This window comes from Grus americana, chromosome 1, assembly GCF_028858705.1.
Source record: "Grus americana isolate bGruAme1 chromosome 1, bGruAme1.mat, whole genome shotgun sequence".
Taxonomy (NCBI): Eukaryota; Metazoa; Chordata; class Aves; order Gruiformes; family Gruidae; genus Grus; species Grus americana.
The window spans coordinates 194,298,368-194,321,240 of NC_072852.1; the positions used below are offsets into that span (position 1 = coordinate 194,298,368).

Consider the following 22,873-nt stretch of genomic DNA (forward strand, 5'->3'; position numbering starts at 1 on the left):
ACCTGGAGCTAGTTTTATCTAGTCACCAAATATAATTATATTTCTGATTTCAACAGCATACTCAAACTTACTCCCACCTCCCTTTAACTCTGGCCAATTCAAAACTTAAAAATATATATAATTTCCTGTTTGTGTTAAACTGTATCTTTAGTTACGGATATCTTCAGTTTACTTCCTCACTCCTAATGATTTTTTTTTTTCCAGAAAAAAAATTTCAATGATGTACTTATCTGCTGCAATTTTGCCACATAAAATAATTATTTTATGTGTCTGTTCTTAACCCACTACTCTTCCCCCTGGCTGACATTCAGAAAGGAACTAACTGCATCCCTGTCCGGATCCCTGGCCACCAGGGATGTGCTTCTAATGAAGTTCACCGAATTCATCGAGGCTCTTCAAGGAGCGACTTGGCAGGGCTGACACCAAAACTGAAGCTGTTGAGAAACCCCTTTCCTCCTAATGAAAAAATATAACAGCATGTGGGATGAGTGACACAAATCCTATGAAATTACTGAATAAGAACTGAACAACCCATCACCTCCCTCACAATGTATTTTTCTTCAGTTTTCTCGATCAGGGATTAATTGCCCTTCATGGCAGAAAATTGTCAGTTATAAAATCAAGTGTCTCAGGGTAGGAAGTGAAAATTTATTGTCCTACTGTTTCTACAGAATTCACCTAATCACCCCAAGATGATTATCTCTGAAGAGTAAAGAATTGTTTCAGAGTCTTTTTCTGTTTTAAGATTACCACGCTGACATTCTGCAGAACTAATGCATCCTGCTTTCCTATGGCCCCCTGGCTCACCTCTCAGCATTCTTCCATTATCTCCAGTTTCCACCTCCCACTGTTTTCCCCACACCTGCCCATGTCTCCTCTATTTCCCTTTTCCCAGAATCTCCCTAAACCCCTCATGATTCTGGCAGGAGACAACACGTGCTTTAGCCATAGGTATCTTTTCACTGCCTGGCCAGTTAGCACATATATGCTCCTGGGCAGCTGCTGAGAAACAATACAGGCTGAGATCTTACCCTTAGCTTATAGTGGCCAGTCATTTGAGTCTCTTGTGTCTATCCAGCCACAAATTTGGATTAAACTTCGAAGTTTGATCTCTCTGATATTTCTTCCCATCTTTCAAACTGGCTTGAAACTGTCTAAAATATTCCAAAGTTGTGGGGGAAACGTCACAGCAGTTGAGCGACCCCAAGACAGAACAGTATGACTTTGTTCTCTTAAACACCAAGAAAAAAAAAAGAGAAAAAGAGGGAGAGAAAAGATGAAATAATTACTTAAAGTATAATTACTTTACATAGAAGTACCATTAAAATATAATGGAAGAAACTCAGAGGAAAAAATACATTTAGCATTTTAATTAAAACTATAAATTCCAATAATGAACACTTAGGAAAGGTCTATTACAAAAAGTAAATGAAACTAGAAAACTAGACCATCCTGAAGGAAAAATTAAGAGAACTGATTTTTAAAAGGTATTTAAAAATATTTTGATTTATGTGGTCCAATATGTTTGAGTTTTATTTATTAAGGAATAGAAATTGGAGTTTTATTTAGTATCATTTGTATTGAACCAAATGACAAAGGAACGCAATTAAAATTAAGTTCCCCTGGCACTAGGAGCGGTACTGTAACAGGATTCAAATTCAGGCTTCAAAGCTTTGATTCTCTGTTCTACCAGTTTCTCCTGAGTGTCGTGATGTCAAGATAGGAGGCTGATCCTCTTGGTAATTAAAAGAACTGTGATTACAGCTTGACTTTGGCTTCCAGCATCCAGGATTTCTGTTCCTCCTCCCTCCCCATATCCTTCCCTTTCATGCTCCAAAATATAATGGACTTTGAAGAAAAACCCTTTCATATCACCAGAAAGATAAAAAATGAGACTGTCCAAATCTGCCCACTCAGGCTCATCTTCCTATGTCAAACCAAATAAATCTTAAACACTTTCGGAAATGCTTAATTTTAGATAATCTTCTCTTGAGCTGTGCTAAAATCTAGGGGTTTGAAGAATTTTGTCTGTCACCTGAAGTCTCCTTTTGTGTCCAAATATCAGAGCTGAGCTTAGGCTGTCTCATCACTAACAAAAGTGATCAACTGTCCCAAGGCAAACTGCAGTACTATCAAATGGCTCAAACACAATTATGATTTCAGAGGCGTGTGCCTCTGACATCCAGTGTCACCTAGCTTTGAGAATTTGGGTAAATTTTACATTTATAACTATCTGTCATCATCCATGAAGTTCGTATTATTCACTAAGATTACTGAAATCATGGCAATTTAATCAGATCGCAGATTTGCCGTAATTATTTTCCTGAGGTTGAACAAAATCAGTCTTGAATGAGTCAGCACGATTTATTCTGGCATCTGTCAGGTATGAAAGAGGGGCAGATTGTCCGTGTAGAACATTGCGGATTTAATTTTCGGAAATGTGCGTATGTAACTATTTAGACGTGCAGTTAGCCATTTTTAAGTGCAATGCTTGTACGGCAGTAATTGTAGCCTTGAACATAAAAGCAGTAACTTCCCACCAGTGTGTGCAGTTGCAGCAATATTTCTGAAAATTTTATTGTCTTTAGATTACTTTTAAGCCTTGTCTACCTCTGCTAAGATGTGCAGGCAAGGCATCAGTAGTTGGCTCCGCACGCCCAGCTCTGCATGAAATAGGTCTTCTAGCTGAACAGATCTTTCATACTGGGGAAACAGAGGCATAGCCCTTCAGAGGAGTCATTTTATGAAGGAGCAAAGCCGGCCCCAGTTGTGACAGTTTTTACACCAAGACAAAAGACGGGGGCGGGGGGGGGGGGGCGGCCTACTGGGGAAGGAGCGAGGCAGCGGGCAGCTCGGCGCCTCCCTCACGGCCTAGGCACCCCGGCGGCTCCTCACACCAGCCCCTGGGCCCCACGGCCCCCAGCGGCCCTGAAGACAATGGGGACGGTCCGACCGCTCCCGCAGGACCGGCGGGAGACGGCTTCAGTGCTCAGCCTCGCCCTCTGGAGGAACGGCTCCCTGCTGAGTGCAGCGCAGCCGGTACGGCGGTTCTCCTCAGAGAGCCTGTGAGGGCGGCCCCCGCCCAACGGCTGCCGGGAGGGGCGCGGAGGGGACAACGTGCAAGGCAGAGCTGGCTCCCAGCGCCCACACCCAGCGCCCCCGCACCTCGCAGCCGCCCACCCAGCTGCCGCGGAGCCCCTCGGCGTGCCGAGCCCTTCCCCGCCCGCGGCGGGAGCGCCCTCCCGGGACGTTAGGGCGCGCTCTCGGGCCGCGGGCGGCGCGGCACGGCGCTGCCCGCCAGGTGGCGCTGCCGCCCCGCGAGCCGGCTGTCTCGGCCCGCCCTCCTCTCCCGGCTCCGCCCACCAGCGACGTCACAGCGGCGCGCGCGCTCCAGCAGGGGCGGGGGAGCGGGGGAGCGGGAAGAAAAGAGGAAGCTGGCGGGGCTGCGCGCGCACCTCGGGGCGCTGGCCCAGGCGGGGGCTCCGCCCTTCTCCTCCCCGCTCCCCTCCCCCAGCGCGCGCGAGCTCCCAGAAAGGGCGGGCTCCCGCTGGGGGCCGTTGGGCGCGCGCGGGCGTCTGTACCGCGGCCATTGTTGGCGGGAAGGGCAGGAAGCCGCGCGGCGGGGCCCGCGCCCCGTGCCCCGTTCAACCGCCGCTCGCCGCCTCGTCAGGGAAGCACGTCTCCTCTCAGGCGGCCGCTGCCAGGCCTGTTCCTCCTCTGCCCCCGCGGCCGGGCGGCAGCGCCGCTCCGAGCATGGCGGCTGGGCTGGGAGTGGGGTGGGGGCAGCAGGCCGCCTCAGGACCGCCTGTGCCAAATGGCCGAGGAAGCCGCCGCTGCCGCGTCAAGGGAAGCGCTTACTTCGAAATGTGCCCTGAACCCGCCCTCCCTTGCCCGGGAAAGCGGGCACTGCTGGCGCTTCCCCTCAGCCCCGCTCGGCGGGACACGCTGGCTCTTGCCCTGCCCCAAGGATCGGGGCCGGGCCACGCCGCGCCTTACGCGGGGCCGGGCGGGGCCTGGCTTTTGTGCTCCGCAGTGGTGCCGCCACGGCAGCGGTGGGGGCGGCCGTGCGCTGTGTCCTTGAGCGCGAGGGTATGGAGACAGCACAACCTGGTTTGTGATTTTGGTTTGGTTTCGTCTTTTTAGTGAAATAAAGCTTTCCGAAGCGAAGATGGGAAAAAGCAACCATCTTAAAAATTACTTTTTCAAGTGTGCTATTGCCAAATTATTTGGGGCTAAATGTTGGAGGAATCTGGGTGAAAGCTGGTGGCCTGGAGATCATAATGCTAACAAATTGCTTTTTAGACTTAAGTGGAGAAAACCTGTCTTTGTTCTTTCTCTGCTGTGTGACTTTTGGAGGAAAAAGCCCTTGTGCCTCTTACTGGATGATTCTACTGTTTTGTGTCCAAAATCCCAGGGAGGTCCTCTGCTGCTGTGAGAGCTGCTGTTTCAAAATTAGGTTTCTCTACCTCCAATATGATGTTATGAGTGTGCCTGTCATAAAATAAACATAAATAAAAGCACATTCCACCTTTAATTTGGTGTGGTTATACCCAAGCTTTACAAGACTTGCTGATCTCTGTTATACTGGGACAACCACTAGGACTTCTGTGGAATTATATTGGTATAATATGGGTAAGTTTAGCCCAGGCTCTTGTATATTTTACACACAAACTGTAACTTTTCATAAATGTTTTCTGTTATTTTAGTTGAACAGATAAGCATAACTTTGCATGAAGCAAAGTAATATGAAGTAATATAGGTATGTTTTAACAATTATAGTTGCAATCCCAAGCACGACTGTAGGCTGTGCGAGGAATGGATTGGGAGCAGCCCCGAGGAGAAGGACTTGGGGGTATTGACTGATGAGAAGCTCAACGTGAGCCGGCAGTGTGCGCTTGCAGCCCAGAAAGCCAACCGTGTCCTGGGCTGCATCAAAAGAAGTGTGACCAGCAGGTCGAGGGAGGTGATCCTGCCCCTCTACTCTGCTCTTGTGAGACCCCACCTGGAGTACTGCGTCCAGCTCTGGGGGCCCCAGTATAGGAGAGACATGGAGCTGTTGGAGTGAGTCCAGAGGAGGGCCACAAAGCTGATCAGGGGGCTGGAGCACCTCTCCTGTGAGGACAGGCTGAGAGAGTTGGGATTGTTCAGCCTGGAGAAGAGAAGGCTCCAGGGAGATCTAATTGTGGCTTACCAGTACCTGAAGGGGCCTACAGGAAAGGTGGAGAGGGACTGTTTATCAGGGAGTGTAGTGACAGGACAAGGGGTAAAGGGTTTAAACTAAAAGAGGGTAGATTTAGATTGGAAGTTAGAAAGAAATTCTTCACTGTGAGGGTGTTGAGGCACTGGAACAGGTTGCCCAGAGAGGTTGTGGATCCCCCTGGCTCCCTGACAGTGTTCAAGGCCAGGTTGGATGGGGCTTTGGGCAACCTGGTCTAGTGGAGGGTGTCCCTGCTCATGGCAGGGGGGTTGGAACTAGATGATCTTTGAGGTCCCTTCCAACCCAAACCATTCTATGATGATTCTATGATTTATTTAAGGACAACAGACATGATTTTTATATTGTGTAAGTTTTTAAAATAATGTTAGCAATATGAGCTATATAAATTTTGTTACTTTTGTTGCTCTAAAATTTTCAGGAGTAGTTAATGTTTTTTTTAAAAAATGCATTTAAATATATCAATAAATACTTAGAGCAAATCCATAGATTGCATAGAACTTATTTTTTCCTGATACTGAGCCTAGTAGTTAAACCTGGATACTTAAGTGTCAAACTTCCAGTGAAGATCTGGGAACTGTGCCTAATTACTTTTCTGGGCCTTGGATTGATGCGCTCTCTTTGTTAGCTTGATGAAAATCGGTTCAGGATATAATTTAGAAGGTGTACATTATTTCAATTATCTGCTGTTCTCTTGTCCTCTCATAATTCATGTTCTCTCCTTTTCCCCATCACCACCTATTCCTAGACACCAAAAATATCTTCCCTTCTGCCAAGCTTTCTCTTCTTCGTCCTTGAGTACTCTTCAATCCCAGAAGGTGCCTTTCATTCTTTATTTTTTCCATTAATTTCTGATTTCTGTTTAGAAGTGGATTGCTAATGATAATATTTCTTCTCAGTAGTACTTTGCAAGAACATTTGGGCAGGGAATGATGTCAAAATTGACATGATTCCATGAATGCTTGTGAATTTTGGAAAGAATATCCTTTTCATCCTGTGCAGTGGGGTTTGGGCTTTTTTTGGTAGTTTGTCATAAATACAGTGATGATACTGTAGTCATTTTACCAATTTTATATTTATTGATAGTGTTTTTCTGAGTTATATTTCTGTATGTAATGCAGGCACCAAAGCATGAACTCAGAAAATAGTGAATAGCTGAAGTTCCGTAAAACATGGAGACAATCTCTGGTACCAGTTTCCTTGGAAATTCTTTCATGGTATACATGACTTTTTAAAAATTAAAATAACTGAAATTTAGGTACATAAAAATGTTGGAATTTTAAGAAAAAAAGTGTTAAGGTTATAGTTACCTACACAGAGATACTTTTTTCTTTTTTTTTTTTTTTTTTTTAAGTATTCTGGCACAGTGTCACGACAGGTTCTTTATCTACTTTTAGAAACTTGCCAGATATTACTAGCCCTCTGTCTTTATCCTTTACCATCTTAAACTTTAGAACCTCCTAACAATTTCTTCAAGGAAACATTGACACTGGTATTTTTAGAACAAATGACACAACTGGTGTGTTAGATGGCCGCTGGCACACGGGGATTGCTTCGCAGCTCTCGGTACTTTTAATGCCCTTTGCCCCCATACCCAACACCAACTTTTGTCAAGGTGTGCTCTGACAGTTATCTGATCAGCGCAGGTGGTGGTATGCCAGGGGAGCAGACAAATCCTTGCTTAATTCTACTGCTATATTAAATAAATATATTAAATATATTAAATTAATGTGATTGCTTTACCAGTCGGGGTCAAGATAAGGGCAGGGAGACATCACTCACCAATTACCATCAGGGGCAAAACAGACTCAACTTGGGAAAATTAATTTCATTTATTACCAATCAAATCAGAGTAGGATAATGAGAAATAAACCCAAATATTAAAACACCTCCCCCCCCCCCCCCCCCCCCTTCTTCCTGGGCTTAACTTCACTCCCGATTTCTCTACCTGCCCCTGCCAGTGGTGTAGGGGGACAGGGAATGGGGGTTGTGGTCAGTTCATCACACGTTGTCTCTGCCCCTCCTTCCTCCTCAGGGGGAGGACTCCTCACACTCTGCCCCTGTTCCAGCCTGGGGTCCCTCCCACGGCAGACAGTCCTCCACCAACTTCTCCAACGTGAGTCCTTCCCATGGGCTGCAGTTCTTCACCAACTGCTCCAGCGTGGGTCCCTTCCACGGGGTGCAGTCCTTCAGGAACAGACTGCTCCAGTGTGGGTCCCCCATGGGGTCAGAAGTCCTGCCAGCAAACCTGCTCTGGTGTGGGCTCCTCTCTCCTCAGGGCCACAGGTCCTGCCAGGAGCCTGCTCCAGCCTGGGCTTCCCATGGGGTCACAACCTCCTTCAGGTGCCTCCATCTGCTCCAGTGTGGGGTCCTCCATGGGCTGCAGGTGGATATCTGCTCCACCATCATCTTCCATGGGCTGCAGGGGGTCAGCCTGCCTCACCATGGTCTTCTCCACAGGCTGCAGGGGAATCTCTGTTCTGGCGCCTGGAACACCTCCTGCCCCTCCTTCTGCACTGACCTTGGTGTCTGCAGAGTTGTTCCTCTCATGTGTTCTCTGTCTGGCTGTAATTGTTCTTGGTGGGTTTTTTACCTTTCTTAAATGTTAACCCGGAGGCATTACCACCATTGCTGATGGTCTGGGCCTTGGCCAGCAGCGGGTCTGTCTTGGAGCCAGTTGGCATTGGCTCTGTAGAGCACGAGGGAAAGCTTCTAGCAGCTTCTCACAGGAGCCACCCCTATAGCCCCCCTCACTACCAAAACCTTGCCATGCAAACACAATACAGCCACACAGCTTTGTTCTGGGTCCAGCAGCAGGAGCAAGGCACTAGTGCTTCCTCTTTTCAGGCTCCAGTGCTTTATGCTGCAGATAAGCCTATTGGCTTTTTCTCTAGGGCTTTTGAAGGCTTTTCCCTGAAGTGTGCTTTACTCTTTATGGGGTTCATGTCTGGGATCTCCTGAGTGTTACACGGGTAACAAAATCTTTTTTTTTTTGTAATATCATCCTATCACTGTCCCTTTTATCTGCTGTTACCATTTTCTTCCTCACCTTACTTTACTGGTCTCCAGGCACAGTTATTTGCTTCTTCCAATGATACCTTTGAGTTACTAATCTCCAGGCAAACACTGTAGTTTCACCAGGCATGCTTATGTTCCTTTGTCGCAGCCAGGAGGGGTGAAGTTTGCTATATACACCTTTGTGTCCATCAAGGTCATGGCACCAGAGGAGGCCCCTCTGGGCTCCATGTGGGTATTTGTCTTCCCTACGTTCTCCCAAATGAGACTCACTTTCCATACAGGAGAAGTACGTTCTCATTTCCACGTAGAGCAGAAAAAGAACAAGGGTAAGGGTCTGGTGGGGAAGAAGCAAGGGTGCATAAAGATTTTCTTCTTTTACTCAGATAGTATAAGGAGGGCTCTATGTAACACGCAAGAACAGCATTAGAGCTTTAAATCTTGTTCCATTAAAAGCTGCTAAGGTAGCCATCGTTTACACTTTGGAGAAGTTTTGTTTCTCAGTACTCTTATTAACATGCAGGATGACCTGGTTTGCATCTATGTGTTGAAAGACCTAGGTCAGACTAGAGTATTTATTTGCTACAATGATCTGGTATTTAGACTAGACTTTATTTACCAGAGACCTCAAACATTATCACAGAATAATTTGGAGTAGTTTGTTACTTCTTAAGTTGGACCTCCATCAGGCTGTGCTCATGTTTAACAGAAGATGGAGGTTTCAGAAGGAGCAGTGGACCTTGCAGCATTTTGTAGCTTGAATGTCTAAGTGAAAATGTCATAACTGAAGAGCTGCCCCTGTCATGCTTGTGTTGGCTATGATCTGAGTATTCATCCAGAACTGCACTGAATTTTTCATGTTTGGATCAAATCCAGAAGAATCTAGGACACAGGCAGAATTTAGTTGCTTGACTTGAAAGTCTTGTTCAGTTTGCTGCTTGATGGCCACTGTTGTCATACAACTTGCAGCTTATGGTACTGAAAACTGGGAAAATATCCTGCGTGAAATACCAGGTTATTATTGCCCCATTTCTTTAGGCATCAGCTGCTGACCGCTATCTGAGACTGGCTATTACGCTAGCCAGGCATTGATAAAGTAGGGAGGTTTGTTATTTTCTGGGCTGTTTTCTCGATTTAAGATCTGATTGCTTTTTTCCTGCGTCTGTCAAAATCGTACAATTCATTCTAGGCTTGATGCTTATCTTGAAGCTAACCTTGACTGGGAAGCAGCACATAGGTGGGACTGGTTACTCAGAGTCACTTTGGTGGACACAGAGCCTACCCATTTATCCCAAGGATGAAGGTTTCCACAAAATGCAGTGGCGGCTGCTGCTTTCTTTGTAAAAGAAGGAGGTGCTGTATTTACATTTTCCATAATTTAGTGGTTTGTCTTGCCCAAAAGAGAAGGATTCGGCTTTCTCAACTGTTTGAAAGACATTACCCTGTGTTTTCTACCTCTCAGAAAAATTTCTGATGGTCAGTTTTTAAGGGCATATATTCTCCTCTTATACCTTTGCCTGTGCAAAAAATAATTCAAGATTTATTGGACAAATAAGAGAAACTACATGTGCTATGTGCTGGTTTTGGCTGGGTTAAACCACGACAGATGGAAGCAACTCAAATGCATAGCCTGGGGATGAAGTACCGTTTGTAGGATTAGGAGACCAATACACTAGTCTTATCAAAATGCTTATATATTTTATAAAGCATAGTTGCTGACTAAAACTCACAAAACTCTTCTGAGCTGTTCCACTCAAGGTAGGTGCTACAACTGGTAGAGTAGATTTTCATGCTTGTTTCCTTTGGCAAGAAGGAGAGGAGGAACTTCTTCCACAGCCACTCGTACCCAGTATTGAAGTGATACTTTTTTACTTCTCACTGCTGATTTTTAAAATGATGGGAGAGCTGATATAAAAAGCATTAGGCTGAAGGGGTAATGGCTTTAAGCTGAAGGAGGGTCGATTTAGATTAGATGTTAGAAAGAAATTCTTTACTGTGAGAGTGATGAGGCACTGGAACAGGTTGCCCAGAGAAGCTGTGGATGCCCCCTCCCTGGAAGTGTTCAAGGCCAGGCTGGATGGGGCTTTGGGCAACGTAGTCTAGTGGAGGGTGTCCCTGCCCATGGCAGGGGGGTTGGAACTAGATGATCTTTAAGGTCCCTTCCAACCAAAACCATTCTATGATTCTATGAAGATGAAGCTGAGCCCAGCTCTTCTATACCCTGGATGGTTCTAACCACAATGTCTTCTGAAGAGATAACCCTTTTTAAGAAAACAGATGAGGCCCTACCCAATCTCAAAAGGTAGTCCATAGGTGCAACTGAACACACTGGGGAGAAGGATCTGTAAGTTACCCATCCCAGTATGGAACTTTTTGTGGGTTTAGTGGCATGACATCCCTCAGCTTTTGTGAAACCCAGTCTGAAACACACCATTGCTTAGTCAGCAAGCACTGCAGGCAGATACCCTTCTGTGAACAGGGACAGGACGCTTACATTTTCCAAGGCAGTCATGGTAAGAGGCACTGTATTTTGAAGTTAGTCATTTTTGGTGAAGAAGAAATTAAATGCATCTTAATACCTATGTGCGTAAACTATTTTGACATCCGTGGTCGCTAATTATGATGTGCAGATGCAACCACTGTTGCAGATGGTGCCAAACCAAATGCAAATGGACAGCGTCAGGAATTTGACTACTGCTTAGAGCAGGTGTCTGGGATACAAGAAGGGCAGTTTGCTTCCTCCACCTCACAAGGTGGAGGAAATGGTAGAATAAATAAATTATGAGCTGGCATCCTCTCTGAAGCAGCTGAAGATGGGATAACCCTAGAGGATAATTCACGTGCTGAAATAGGAGCAGATGTCAATTAAGACAGCTTGTCTGGCCATTCGGGTGCCAGTTCTGTAGCATGTATCACCATACAGGCTTGTCAGACAGCCTGTTTGTGAAATTCGATGTTGCTTGACATCATAATTTGTTAGAAGGTGGAGAATTGCTGTAGGCATTGTGAACTGGGAAAATCAAAAAGGGGTTTGGGTTTCTCTTTAATCATTGGGGCAAACCCCAATTATAATTTGATGTTAGAACCAATGACATGCCATTTTAAGTTGTCATTTTTTAAATGAGAAGTCCAATACAAGACTAGTTGCTTTTACTAGAAACAAAACAAACCCGCAAGAGACTTTTCATACTTTGCTGTCTGGGACAGTGGGCTACTGCACTTTAAAACTTCTGCAGTAGTCCGCAATTGTTTTCCAAAGTATTTTGTCCCACACCTTTTCTTCAGCTAAATTCCTTTCTTTTCCCCTTCCAATCTCTCTGTCTTTTCTTGGGTGAAGCACCGTGCTGATATAGCTTATGGCCTTCAGTACCAGAAATTAGCTCAGGTTTCTTCAGCTGGGCAATATTTCCATAAACTAGTATTTGGAAGACTGTTTGGTGCCAGGGCTCCTGTGCTGCCTAGCTTAGAGCAATAGTCCTTAAGAATTGATGCAGGAAACCTTGAAAGAGAGACAGAACTTCAGGATTATATTTTCCTTTACATGATGGACATTATCACTACGCAAAATCAATGTGTTGATTGCAAATTTAAGGCCAAATTTACCAATTCACTGTCTGAGATATTAAAAGCTGTTATAAAAAGCAATTGAATCTATTTCTGAGCTGGTATGAGTTTGCCTTTAGAAACTCAAATAGACAAATATGTGAAATGATGTAAGGGTTGTGTTACATTATTTTCTCACGGTACAACCTCTTGGGGTTCCCTTTTCTCCCATGTTGTGCACCTTTTAATCATAAAAAAAGCCCAAGTGCATATTCTTACTGTTCTATGTCTTGAAGTTAGCATTTCCACAATATTTTTTTATATTGTACTGTGTTCATCCTGAAAGACATAGCTAGTAGTTTACTAAAATGCAAACATGCAAGTTATAGAAATGCACAGTTAAGCTTAATGAAAGAAGATGAAGTCAGTTATGTGGTGGCACTGTAAGGGGGAATGGCAAAAAGCCAGAAACAACCTTAAATGTCTTTAAAAATTAGTTTAATTTGCTCTAGAGCATCAAACACTGACAAAGTTTTATCAGATTCATGCAGTTACAGCTTGTGTCACTTCTGAAAACCTGTTTGAAGAAATGACTAGCTTGGGGCAGCACACCTTCAGGCAGGAAAGCACAAAGGAGAAAGCGACTGTACAGGAAGGAAAAACGAAGGTCCATACACAGCGGTATTTAAGAAGTGTAGTATCATAGGTTTGGGGGAAAAGGGTTCATCCTGGAAAAGGCATTTCCTTTAAAACCGATTACATTAACACTCTCTTCATATTAGTTTTTCTGTACCTTTTCTTTGGGAACATGCTGAGATCCTAACAGCCCATCTTAGGTGAATGCTTCCATATTTTGGGGATCACAAGGATCCAGGTTGCTCTGAATTTTATGCGACATCCATGAAGAGTTTTCTCTTTCCCAGCAAACTACCTATGTGCATGGTTTTGCTTGCTGAGTTAAGAGATTAAAGAGACTTTCCTTGATCATTTCAGATGGACAGCAATACAGTTCTTAGAAGTGGAATGGTTGCTAACTGTGGAGTTTACTTTACCTGCTTTCCAGGGTGAAGGTGCCACAAGTTAGTTGTCCATCTAAAAGCCCTATAACTATTTAAGCAACACTATAGTGGGATATGAGGGAAGACTCCCTTTGAAATATTTTATCTTCAATATAAAAGGCACATATAAATCTATTTTGAGATTAAAAGAGTCCTTTGTATTCTAAAGACTTTTTTCCAGAAGGATTTTGTCTAAGGAACCAATCTGGCTTCCTCCCCAGTCCTTGTAGGCAAAGCCACTAGTGGCTGAGAGACCTTCTTTTACACAGAGCTTCTTTGAGAACGGAGGAGCCCCCATCAGTGCAGCAAGAGCAAAATATGATATTTGGTCTCTGAAATACTTCCATAAAATCATTCTTTGCGGATCTAGGCTGTACATCAGAGAGAATTTTATCTAAACCAATTTAATATTAGGGAGGAGGGTTAAATAGCATTGGTATCTTTTTATTTGGAGGTTGGTAATTTATCTCTCAGAGTTGTACAATACATTAATTATCAGAACAATTGGACCTATTGAAAGTTTCTGAAGTGAAAGCCACAAGTTATCAGATAAATTTAGAGTTGTGTAATTTTCTCATAACCCTTCACTTGGAAGCCTTTCTGCTTCCCGTATAGGATGAGGTCTGGCAGTGAGGTTAACCCTGACCTCTGAATGTTCTATATGGACTTGCTCATTTCTGCCACATTCTTTCAGTTTAAATTTGGATTTGCTGGCAGCTATTATGCCTATTGCAATAAGCTTCATGGGCAAAACATGGAAACAAATATGCCTTTTATCGCAGATGTTTTTGCTGAATAAGATTACTGAAGAACACTTGAAAAACAGGGTGCAGCAGCCTTTGGTCCAAAAGGCACAAATAGCTGAATGTCTGGAATGTATTTACTTCTCAACCTAATGAAAGAACAAGTAATTGTTTAGGTGCTGGACCATAATCTCATGCCCTGTTTTACCTCTGTAATTTGTTATCGGTAGTAATGAAATTTCAGCTATGTAAGTGAACACAGAATCTGGATATGAATGTGTACATGTAACAAAAACATTAATCTTGCTGTTCTAAAACAAGCTGTGGTCGCTGTAGGAAGTAGCAACCTACAACTGAATTTTATGTTTGGCTGATTGCTAAATGTGTCTCAGTAAACATTAAACAGTTGGGTTAGTTGTTCATATGTAATAACTATCTGAAGCATAATAGCTGCATTTGTAACTGCTTTAAGGCAGCGCATACCACTTAGTTTTATATTTAGCACAGAGGATGATACCTCTGTTTTATGATTATTTTTTTTTTCTTTTTTGCCTAACCTGAGTATATGGAACTTGAGAAATCCTTATGGTAAAGGAGTTCACTTTCAAGGCCAATAAGTCATTCTCTGCCTAATGTGTGACATGATCATCATAGACAAAGTTGTTCCACCTTGAAATATTTGTTTGACGAGGGATTCTCTGGTCTCACATTCTACTACTGCTCATCTGTCTAGGATAGGATGAGAGGAAATGGCCTCAAGTTGTGCCAGGGGAGGTTTAGATTGGATATTAGGAACAATTTCTTCACCAAAAGGCTTGTCAAGCACTGGAACAGGCTGCCCAGGGAAGTGGTTGAGTCACCATCTCTGGAGGTATTTAAAAGCCATGTAGACATGGTGCTTAGGGACATGGTTTGGTGGTGGACTTGGCAGTGCTAGGTTAACAGCTGGACTCGATGATCTTAAGGGTCTTTTCCAGCCTAAATGATTCTGTGAGTCTGTATTCCGAGGTAACATACAAAAAGTGTTCCTGTAATGCTCTTCTATCTCTAAGCTTTTCAGGTTCTTCAAAAGGTAGCATCGCTTCAAAAATCATGCATTGCTGAATGACTGTGACTCCAACAAAGAATGGAAACCTTGAGAGTATATGGAAAGGAGTATTCTCCCTGTACACCTTTTTTTGGGAAAAACAATAAATAAAGCAGACTGTGATTCTTAGATAATTTAGAGTGAGATTTTTTTTTTCCTCCTGAAGGGCAAGACACAAAAGCATCCTTCCAAAGATGCTCTGACCCTACTGCCTCTGCAGTTGCTATGGGCAGGACATGCTGATACTCAGCTCTTCTGAGCACTTTGATAGCGTCCAACCTAGTTACTAGGGCTGAACACTGGGGAGCTGTGTTCCTTGTGAACGGATTAGGCAGAATTTATTCACTGGTTAGAAGTCCTACTGTGCAGGCTGTATATTTTTGAATGTAAGTAGCATCATGTTGTTGCTGTTCAGCAGGAATTTCGGGCAACCTTTGAAATACATAGCCAATCAGCATTTGTTCCAAATGGCGCTTTTGTGCCAAATTTCCAATTAGTGAATGGCATTTGTTAACTAGGCCCATTTGGCTTTATCTTGAAGGGTAATGAAAACCCATCTTTTTCCTCGTCCCCTTAATAGACACTATATAGCATCTTACTGAACTAAAAAAGAACTGAATGGAGAAAGCTAGGAGAGTTATAGGTTGGGGAAACTCTTTAGGACTTGTATTTTAAAGGAATGACTGTGGTTTGAGTTCTCTTACAGTAAACCAAAAAATTTATAAAAATAAGGGGGTTTGGCTCATAGAGAGGTATTGCAGAGTGTTGGTGAATGCTGGAAGTATTGTTCCAGTAGGTAAATATTTGTCAAGATAAAGGCAAAGTCTGCCTCCCAATGCATGGAGCTGTATTTTTTACTGTAACACTGTATAATATATGTGCATTATTACACGCATTTGGAGTGTCTTCATCAGAAATATTTGGAAGCCTTTCTTAAAGTAGTCATGAATTTTCATCTTCGCATTTTCTATAGAAAATGCTAAATTAGAGGCACCCCTCCAGCCCCCCGAAATACTCTTTTCTGTCATGGAACAGAAAATGGACTGTTTGCACTTGTGTAAATCTCTCCTGCTTTTTATTGAACTCAAAAATCCTAACTTCTAACATAACCTTTAATGTTTGTCAGCTGGCAAGTACAATTTTTGCATAGCTCACTGAAATCAAACACATTTTACTCCTTTCCATTATGTAATTGTTGCCTCAGAATTGTTTACCACTGATTGGTAAGAAAGCATATTCTTACAGCTCCGTTTCCTTAAATTACAGTTTAACTGTGTTGAGAAATAGAACCTTCATATTAGATTTTGACAGACTTTCTACATTTGTTGTTGCTGGAGTTTGGGTTGGGTTATGGTTTTTTTTCCCTTGTTGTTGGTTTTTTTGAGTGTTCTTTAGTATTGGAAAGATAGTACGTGAGGAAGCATAACTACAGGAAAATGTAGAATCTTTACTTTGTCTAGAAATGAGTGTCGTAGACCTTTATCAACGTGCACATTTCCTAAGATCATCTCATAAAGAATTCAACATGACTGTGTTTTGATACTCGCTTTCTGTGGAACACCTTATGTATTTCCTATATTTTACTTTAAAATGTTTGAGAAGACAATGGGAAGTAATCAAAGGATCTGTTTAAATAATTTTAATAGCTACAGAGTTGAAATACAGCTTAGCACTTTTAACAGCATTTCAGGAGAAATACTCAGAGGTTATAAAAATTTGGGAAATTCCAAATAAAGGTTTAGAAAACTAAAGATTGGATATTTAATTTTCTGTGTTTCAAAACAATCCCTACAGAGATACTAGCCCCTCTGAAGGGAACATGTGTCAGTTGGTAATATGAGACCAGATGTCTGGTCTGGGGCCTTATTCTTAGTTACTGTGGTGAAATGAGCAATCCCATTAGTAATAATATATGTCAGTGTAGTACTGGAGTGAGCCTCCTGGATTCTATTTGTAAAGCTTTTTTCTACAATTGTAAGCAAATTACAATTATCTCTCTGTCCCACTTGCAAAACCCTCATAAGGAAACAAATCACCATAAAGATTTGTCAGGTAAGAATAATAACAATATTCGTCTAGCTCCCCTCGGTATCGTGGAGGGTCGGTATGGTGCTTCTAGGATTTTGGCAGGATGGCAACGTAGTATTACAGTTTGTATGCTCAGTCTGTTGGAATTGTTTGCTATGAAATGATCATCTGTGCAACAATATGTATTGTTTGTGAGAGTAAGAAAGATGAAAGAACTGAAGCAGCTCCAGAACAGAGACTAATCTGGGGAGTGGTAGCTGCCCGTGATGACAGAAGGTCAGCGTGACTGTATTTTTCTTGTGGATCTTTAGAAGTGATTTGAATGAGGAAAACGAGACTTTCTGTGGCAGCGTGCACAGGAACTGCCATGGAAAGATGCTTAAGGGGAGTCACTGGAAAGGACTTGGAGGAAACTGAGGAACAAGAAAAGTATTTTTGGCAGTTGCACTACCATGGATTAAAGTTTTTCATCATACAGGGAAGCAGTTCAGATAAAAGGGGAAAATGCACTCATGAAAACAGAAAATGTTTGATACCAATAAAGTATTTTGGCTGTACAGACAGATTCTCCTAATGGATGGGCAGAAGAAAGCTGCAAGACTTGACGAAGTCTGGAATTGTAGTAAGAATAAAACACATTGCACGTGATGACCTTGAATGTCCTGATCCTTTTTGACAGCGAGCAATCAGTGGAGAGTTGCTAAAATAGAAATGGCTTAAGGAGGAGACATTGAAGTTATTTTGGTTTTGGTCTTGGTTGTGCTTAGCTTGGGCTTGCAATGGTTCACCCAAGATGAAGTGTTAGAAAGCCATTCAGATATGCAGAGATGGAGTGTGATCATTTGGGTATGAAGAGCAGCTATGAATATTTGTCATCAGGACCGAAGTGATAATTGAAGCTTTCTAAATGGAGAAAGTTACCCAAGGACAGGGAAAGAGCTGGTCAGCTTTTTTCCTTGAGGGCTAGCCAGAAAAATTAGAGTCTTCAAGTCACAAAAGGCTTGAATATTTTAAGACTTAATGTATGTTTGATTTCTTTTAGACCCAACCAGAAAAAGGATGTGAATGGTCAGACTCTATGTCATGTCTTATGAAGAAGCTTGAACAGTTGAACTTAGATATTGAAGAAGCTCTGAGTGCTGGCTCTTCTCCCTCCAGTACTCCTTCTACCAAAAGGCACAAGCAACTGGTAAGAATGTGTGGGTCGTATGATATGTTTTCTAATGTTTAGCTATCAGATGCTCATCAAGCCATGGTTTTCAGATCTGGTTGTGTTTCTGGATAGGCTGAGGAGCTCAGGTTCAAGGGTCAAGTCAGTTGCAGTATTCACTCACATGAAATCTCATGAGCAGCTTAGACAACTAACAGCCAAATAAACAGAAATGTCATGGGATGAAACTTGTATGTTTTCTGTCAATATGGCTTAAAATCATTAGACACATTTTTTAGAGGGGAATTTGAATCCAGATGATGGCATTTGATAGTTTTTCAGGGTAGAATATTGTTAAAGTTCCAGTGCTAGCCTATTTATACTTGTTATATTTCTTTAAAGACATAACAACAAGAGAGACACTATGTATCTTCATTAAGAGTTGAATTAATATTTTTGTTTCTTTATTTTATCCGAATATTTGATTTAGAGCTGCATTGCTGTTGTTAAGAATATTTCATGATAGTGGGTGTCATCAGTTGATGGTACACAGTTTCCCAAGCTTTTATTTTGAGGGCAAATGGGATTAAGGAGCAATGATATTATTTTAGTAATTTTTGAATAAGCAAGGGTTTTTATAGAAGCAAGTAACTGGAGAGTGAACAGTGTGAGAAGCAGGGGTGTTTGTTCTCTGCTTTAAGCTATGATTAAAGTCAGTTCTTAAGATAGAGTTGTATGGATTTACAGCTCTGGGTGTTGGTGTTGGCTTGAAATTCCTGAAAGGTGAGCTTGTTTGAATGCCTTTGCCGTCGCTGTTGTTTCAATGATGCCTCATTTTGTAAAAGTAAGTTCTTTAATGTCTGTACTGTTCATGCTCCTCAAGGTGGGAAGTTCAGGATCTTGCATCTCAGTGTTGCGCTTTGCAGTATGTGTTTTCATATGCTGCAGAGAGAGTGTTAGTAACAGGGTGGCCAGGACTGTCTCTCGTTTCTTTCTTATTGTACCTGTCAGCAAGTCAGAGCCAGGTCTGTCCAACTGAATTAATTTCATCATTAACTTGTCTATTAATGGACAGTGTTCTGTCTTCTTGTAGGAGACTGCTCAATGTCTTCTGCCAAAATGCAGTGTCGGTGTAGTCTGCTTTTCTGCCTGAAAGTGAAATCTAAGCCATCAGAGTTTAAGCACTTCCCATTGTGAGGCAGTCTGGTTTTGGTAACCAGTGATCCAAACATCTGTGATTTTATGGCTCTTCCTATTCTACCAAGGCAAAACCCATGTTTTGGTCAGGCATCATTCTTTTTCCATGATGACTTGAACATCATAGGACACTGGACTTCAAATCCATTGCCGGAGCATTCAGGGAAGGGCATGTAGCATGGAGACAGCAGAAAACCAAATCCAAATAGACAATGTTTTCAAATGCCCTTTGATACATCAGAACACCACCACCAAAAGTGGTTGCATAGAGAATGCCAACACCAGCATCCTGGACGTTTGCATTTCTCTTACTGAAGCCTAGTGGTAAGACATCTTTTGAGTGCAGAAGTCGGGGCTTCGGGCACAGCCTTTTTCCCGGGACATGTTCCCCTGCCAAAAGCCTGTGCTATAGTGATACAGAGCTGGTCATGCTTAAGTTGCAGATAAAACCTACCTCCAAGCCAGTCTCACTGATCTTGGCACACTTGTTTCCCTTACCAATAGTTGCCTCTGTTTGGATAAGTCCAAAAAGATTTCAAGGATGTTTCTAACATCAATGTCAAAATTACCATTTTCCTCAATATGATATTTGAGCAGTTACACTCCTCTTTATCAGGTCACATCTTCTTCCCATTCTGAAGTGGGAGAGCTTGCTTCATTTTAATTGTCTATGGACAGGCAAACTTCATGTGAAACAGCCACATTTTTATTGCGGCCTTATTTAGCAGACTGGAAATGTCCTTTAAACCTCCAAGAGCCAATTTCACTACCAGAGCTGGAGAGGTCATTTAACACAAAGGTCTTCCTGATGAGACCAGCAAGATCAGAACAAGAAAAGACTCAGGGACAATCTGCTGTGGAACTGATGATGGGATGCCCTTTGCTTATTCCTGCAAAGGTATTTGTAGTCAAACCATTTCTGAACAAGGGCATCATCTGCCCTAATTTAAACAGTTAAGAATAATTTGCCTCAAAATGGGCTGACCTGCGTCTTCCCGTATAGGCAAAGAAGCAAAATACATCCTTCTAAATCTCTCCATGAATTTACTGTGAAAAAACAGATTTTGAAAATTTCAAAATGACAGTTGCAGTGGAAAAAATGAACAAACTCTTGTTTTCATACAAGTCGCAGAAGTAATTTATCTTCTATCAATTCATCCCATTTGGTCGATATTTCTTATTATAGCTTGTAATTTGTTCCACACGTATCAAATGTTTTATTCTTGTCACTCACAATGAAACTTGAATGGGAAGAAGATCTATCTCAGACATATGTTTACTAGTGACTGTGTAAATTTGGCTTCTATAAAATAATGAACCACTTATGGGTTCTTCATATGTTTTTATCCTATTTTGATTATATAAACTGGGAACTGACGCAGGAAATTATGATTGAAAAGGATTTGGGGTGAAGTGCTCACAGATGCAAGGCCAACTTGTAGATCCGAGGTCTCAGAAGTAGGTGACTACTGTATGAGTGGCAACACGTTCGGTGGAGCTGCTGCTCTGCAAATTGGTCTCTTGAGAGTGTGGGCAATTTTTAACAGATGACGGAGTATTTTGTATGGCAGCTGCTGTGTCTCAGGAATACATTCTGTAATTTAATCACTGGGTTGAGCCAGTCAGTTTTCTACTGAAGGATTTTTTTCATCTGTTCATGGAAGTAACTATTTGATATTTTATTATTCTTTACATTTTCCTGTTGTGGAGATACCTGTCATTAATAATACGCCGTTGGACAAAAAAATTGCGTGAAGAAGTCTAAATATTTGCTAGTTAATGAAAATGGACTGGGTGAATAAATGTTATGGGACCTAGAGGGTCAGAGTAAGGGGGTTTGTAGCATTTTGGTGAACAAATTTCAGGTATTTTCCAAAACAGAATAACTTTCAGAAAAATGCTAAGAGGTTTAACTTCCCTTGGTCAGTCTTCTGTGTAAACTGCAAGTTACTGCTGGTCATTTTTTTATTTGGAAATAGCATTGGGCAATAGCAGTGGCTGGATGACTCCATAGCTGATCCAAAAAAGGCAGAAAAAAATTAACCGGCATGAAATTATTTTCTCTCACCAATGCTACAAATACATGCTATAAGTACAAAAAGCTGGGCTATCTGAATGTACTAACAGCAAAGCTGCTAGCTTTGGAAAACTGCAGTTAATAGTACTGCTCCTCTAAAAGCTGTACCTTTCCTATAAAAAAAAGTTTTTCTTAGCAATATAGAAGGACCTACTTTGTAAATGAGATAGCAGAGATAAACCAATCTTGCTGTAAACAGTGCGTTTCACTGTTGTTTAATGTATCTGCTTCGTTGCCATTTGATGTCTAGTACTCAGTTTCAGTACAGAAAAGCCAGCAGATCTGAAGAATGAGAATCACGTTTTTTGATTTTAGTCCTTTATCATTCATGGATAGTGACACCAAAATCCTGTTTGACTATAATTACCCTGTCTTCTATTAGAGATATGACTTTCATTGAAGAAATTTTGTCTTTAACTTACACATTCTCTTAATTCTTTTGCAATAGTGTATTATCTTCAAATTTTGGGGGGGCCGTATACTGATTCTTCTGTCAGCTTTCCAAAGCCTCCTCATTTTACAGCCATAAAAATATACTAACTGGGAACTAGACAGTTGCTGTTAAAGACCAACAGCAAATTTGTCCTCTTGTGAAGGGGACCAGCCAGAAAAAGGGCTGATTTTGATTGATTGTACCCAACAGCTTGGGACCGCTCTGCAGTGCGCCCATGATCCTGGTTCCCTGATTGTTCCCAGCATGGATCCTGCTGGATTGCAGCACGGCTTGCTCCTTGCTCACACACCTCGGTGTTATTTTCAGGCAAACCAGGATACATGGGGGAATGCTGCACAGTTGATCTCGTCCCAGCATTGCATTCAGTGCAGCCCAGAGTTCCAAAAAATGGTGTGGGAGTGGAGCAATTGAGCGAGATCTCCCCAGGTTTGTGGGGGACAAGGAAAAGGGGATTTGGAAAGTTCAGTGTCTGTGATGTGAAAATGGGAATTTGCTGGGTCTCTGTTCAAGTTTGAAAAACGAACATGAAATAAAGTGAAAAGATAGTTTTAAATAATTCGAATAAAACCATTTCTGTTTCTAAGGTAGAGGTGATTCAGTTCCTTGATATTTAGGAAGGTGTACTAGTATTTATTAGTTCTCCAGTTGTGCGTACTAGCTGTTAAGGAAACCACTTCACATAATATCGAGATACTTAGCAAAATGTAAAAATGATGCAGCAGGTGGTTTTAAGAAAAAAGATTGAAGCCAAATGTTTACCTTACATCAGAGAAAAAAAGCTTTAAAAAGATAAAATTCCAATGTTTTTATCTTGCAGTTCACATTAAAATATTTATGACTTGCCTTTATTTACAGGGTTTTTAAAATTCTCTTACAGTGCCCTGTTCAAGTAGAGACAGGCTTTTATGGAGATCATCAAGGAAAGGTATCTTGGAAAAACAGAAGAGCAGAATACCAGGATCTAGACTGTTTACCTTACCCAGGGTCTACTGGAGCAAGACCTAAAACCGATGTAAGTAGCTACAGCGTATTTACAACATTCTCTGACTCTAAGGTTCAGTAACCTCAAAATTTACTATTTATCATTAAAATTGACTTTGCATTTCTTCAAAGTAATTTGTTCTGCAAATATTGCACTGTGTGGAGGAGTTTGGTTTGCAAAAGAGGTACAGATAAAAGTTAAGTCAGTCTTCAGTGAGACGCCAGGGCTGTGGGAATCATCTAAGCTGATTTTAGATAACTCTAGAGAAGACTTCTACATCTGAACAAGTCACTTGGACTGCCTTTATACTCAGTGAAAAGAAAC

At 42.1% G+C, this 22,873-nt stretch overlaps 1 protein-coding gene across 4 annotated transcripts in view; it reads left to right on the forward strand.

The window, feature by feature from the left end:
• STARD13 (StAR related lipid transfer domain containing 13) overlaps positions 1 to 22,873 on the forward strand; it is a 304,337-nt gene that overhangs the window by 61,853 nt on the left and 219,611 nt on the right. For 3 of the 4 annotated variants that reach the window (XM_054825547.1, XM_054825554.1, XM_054825565.1), the window contains exons 3-4: positions 17,732 to 17,878; positions 22,445 to 22,579. In XM_054825547.1, coding sequence (XP_054681522.1) covers positions 17,732 to 17,878; positions 22,445 to 22,579 — 282 coding nt within the window. The remainder of the gene's footprint in view (positions 1 to 17,731; positions 17,879 to 22,444; positions 22,580 to 22,873) is intronic. The other variant, XM_054825575.1, reaches the window with a different exon arrangement.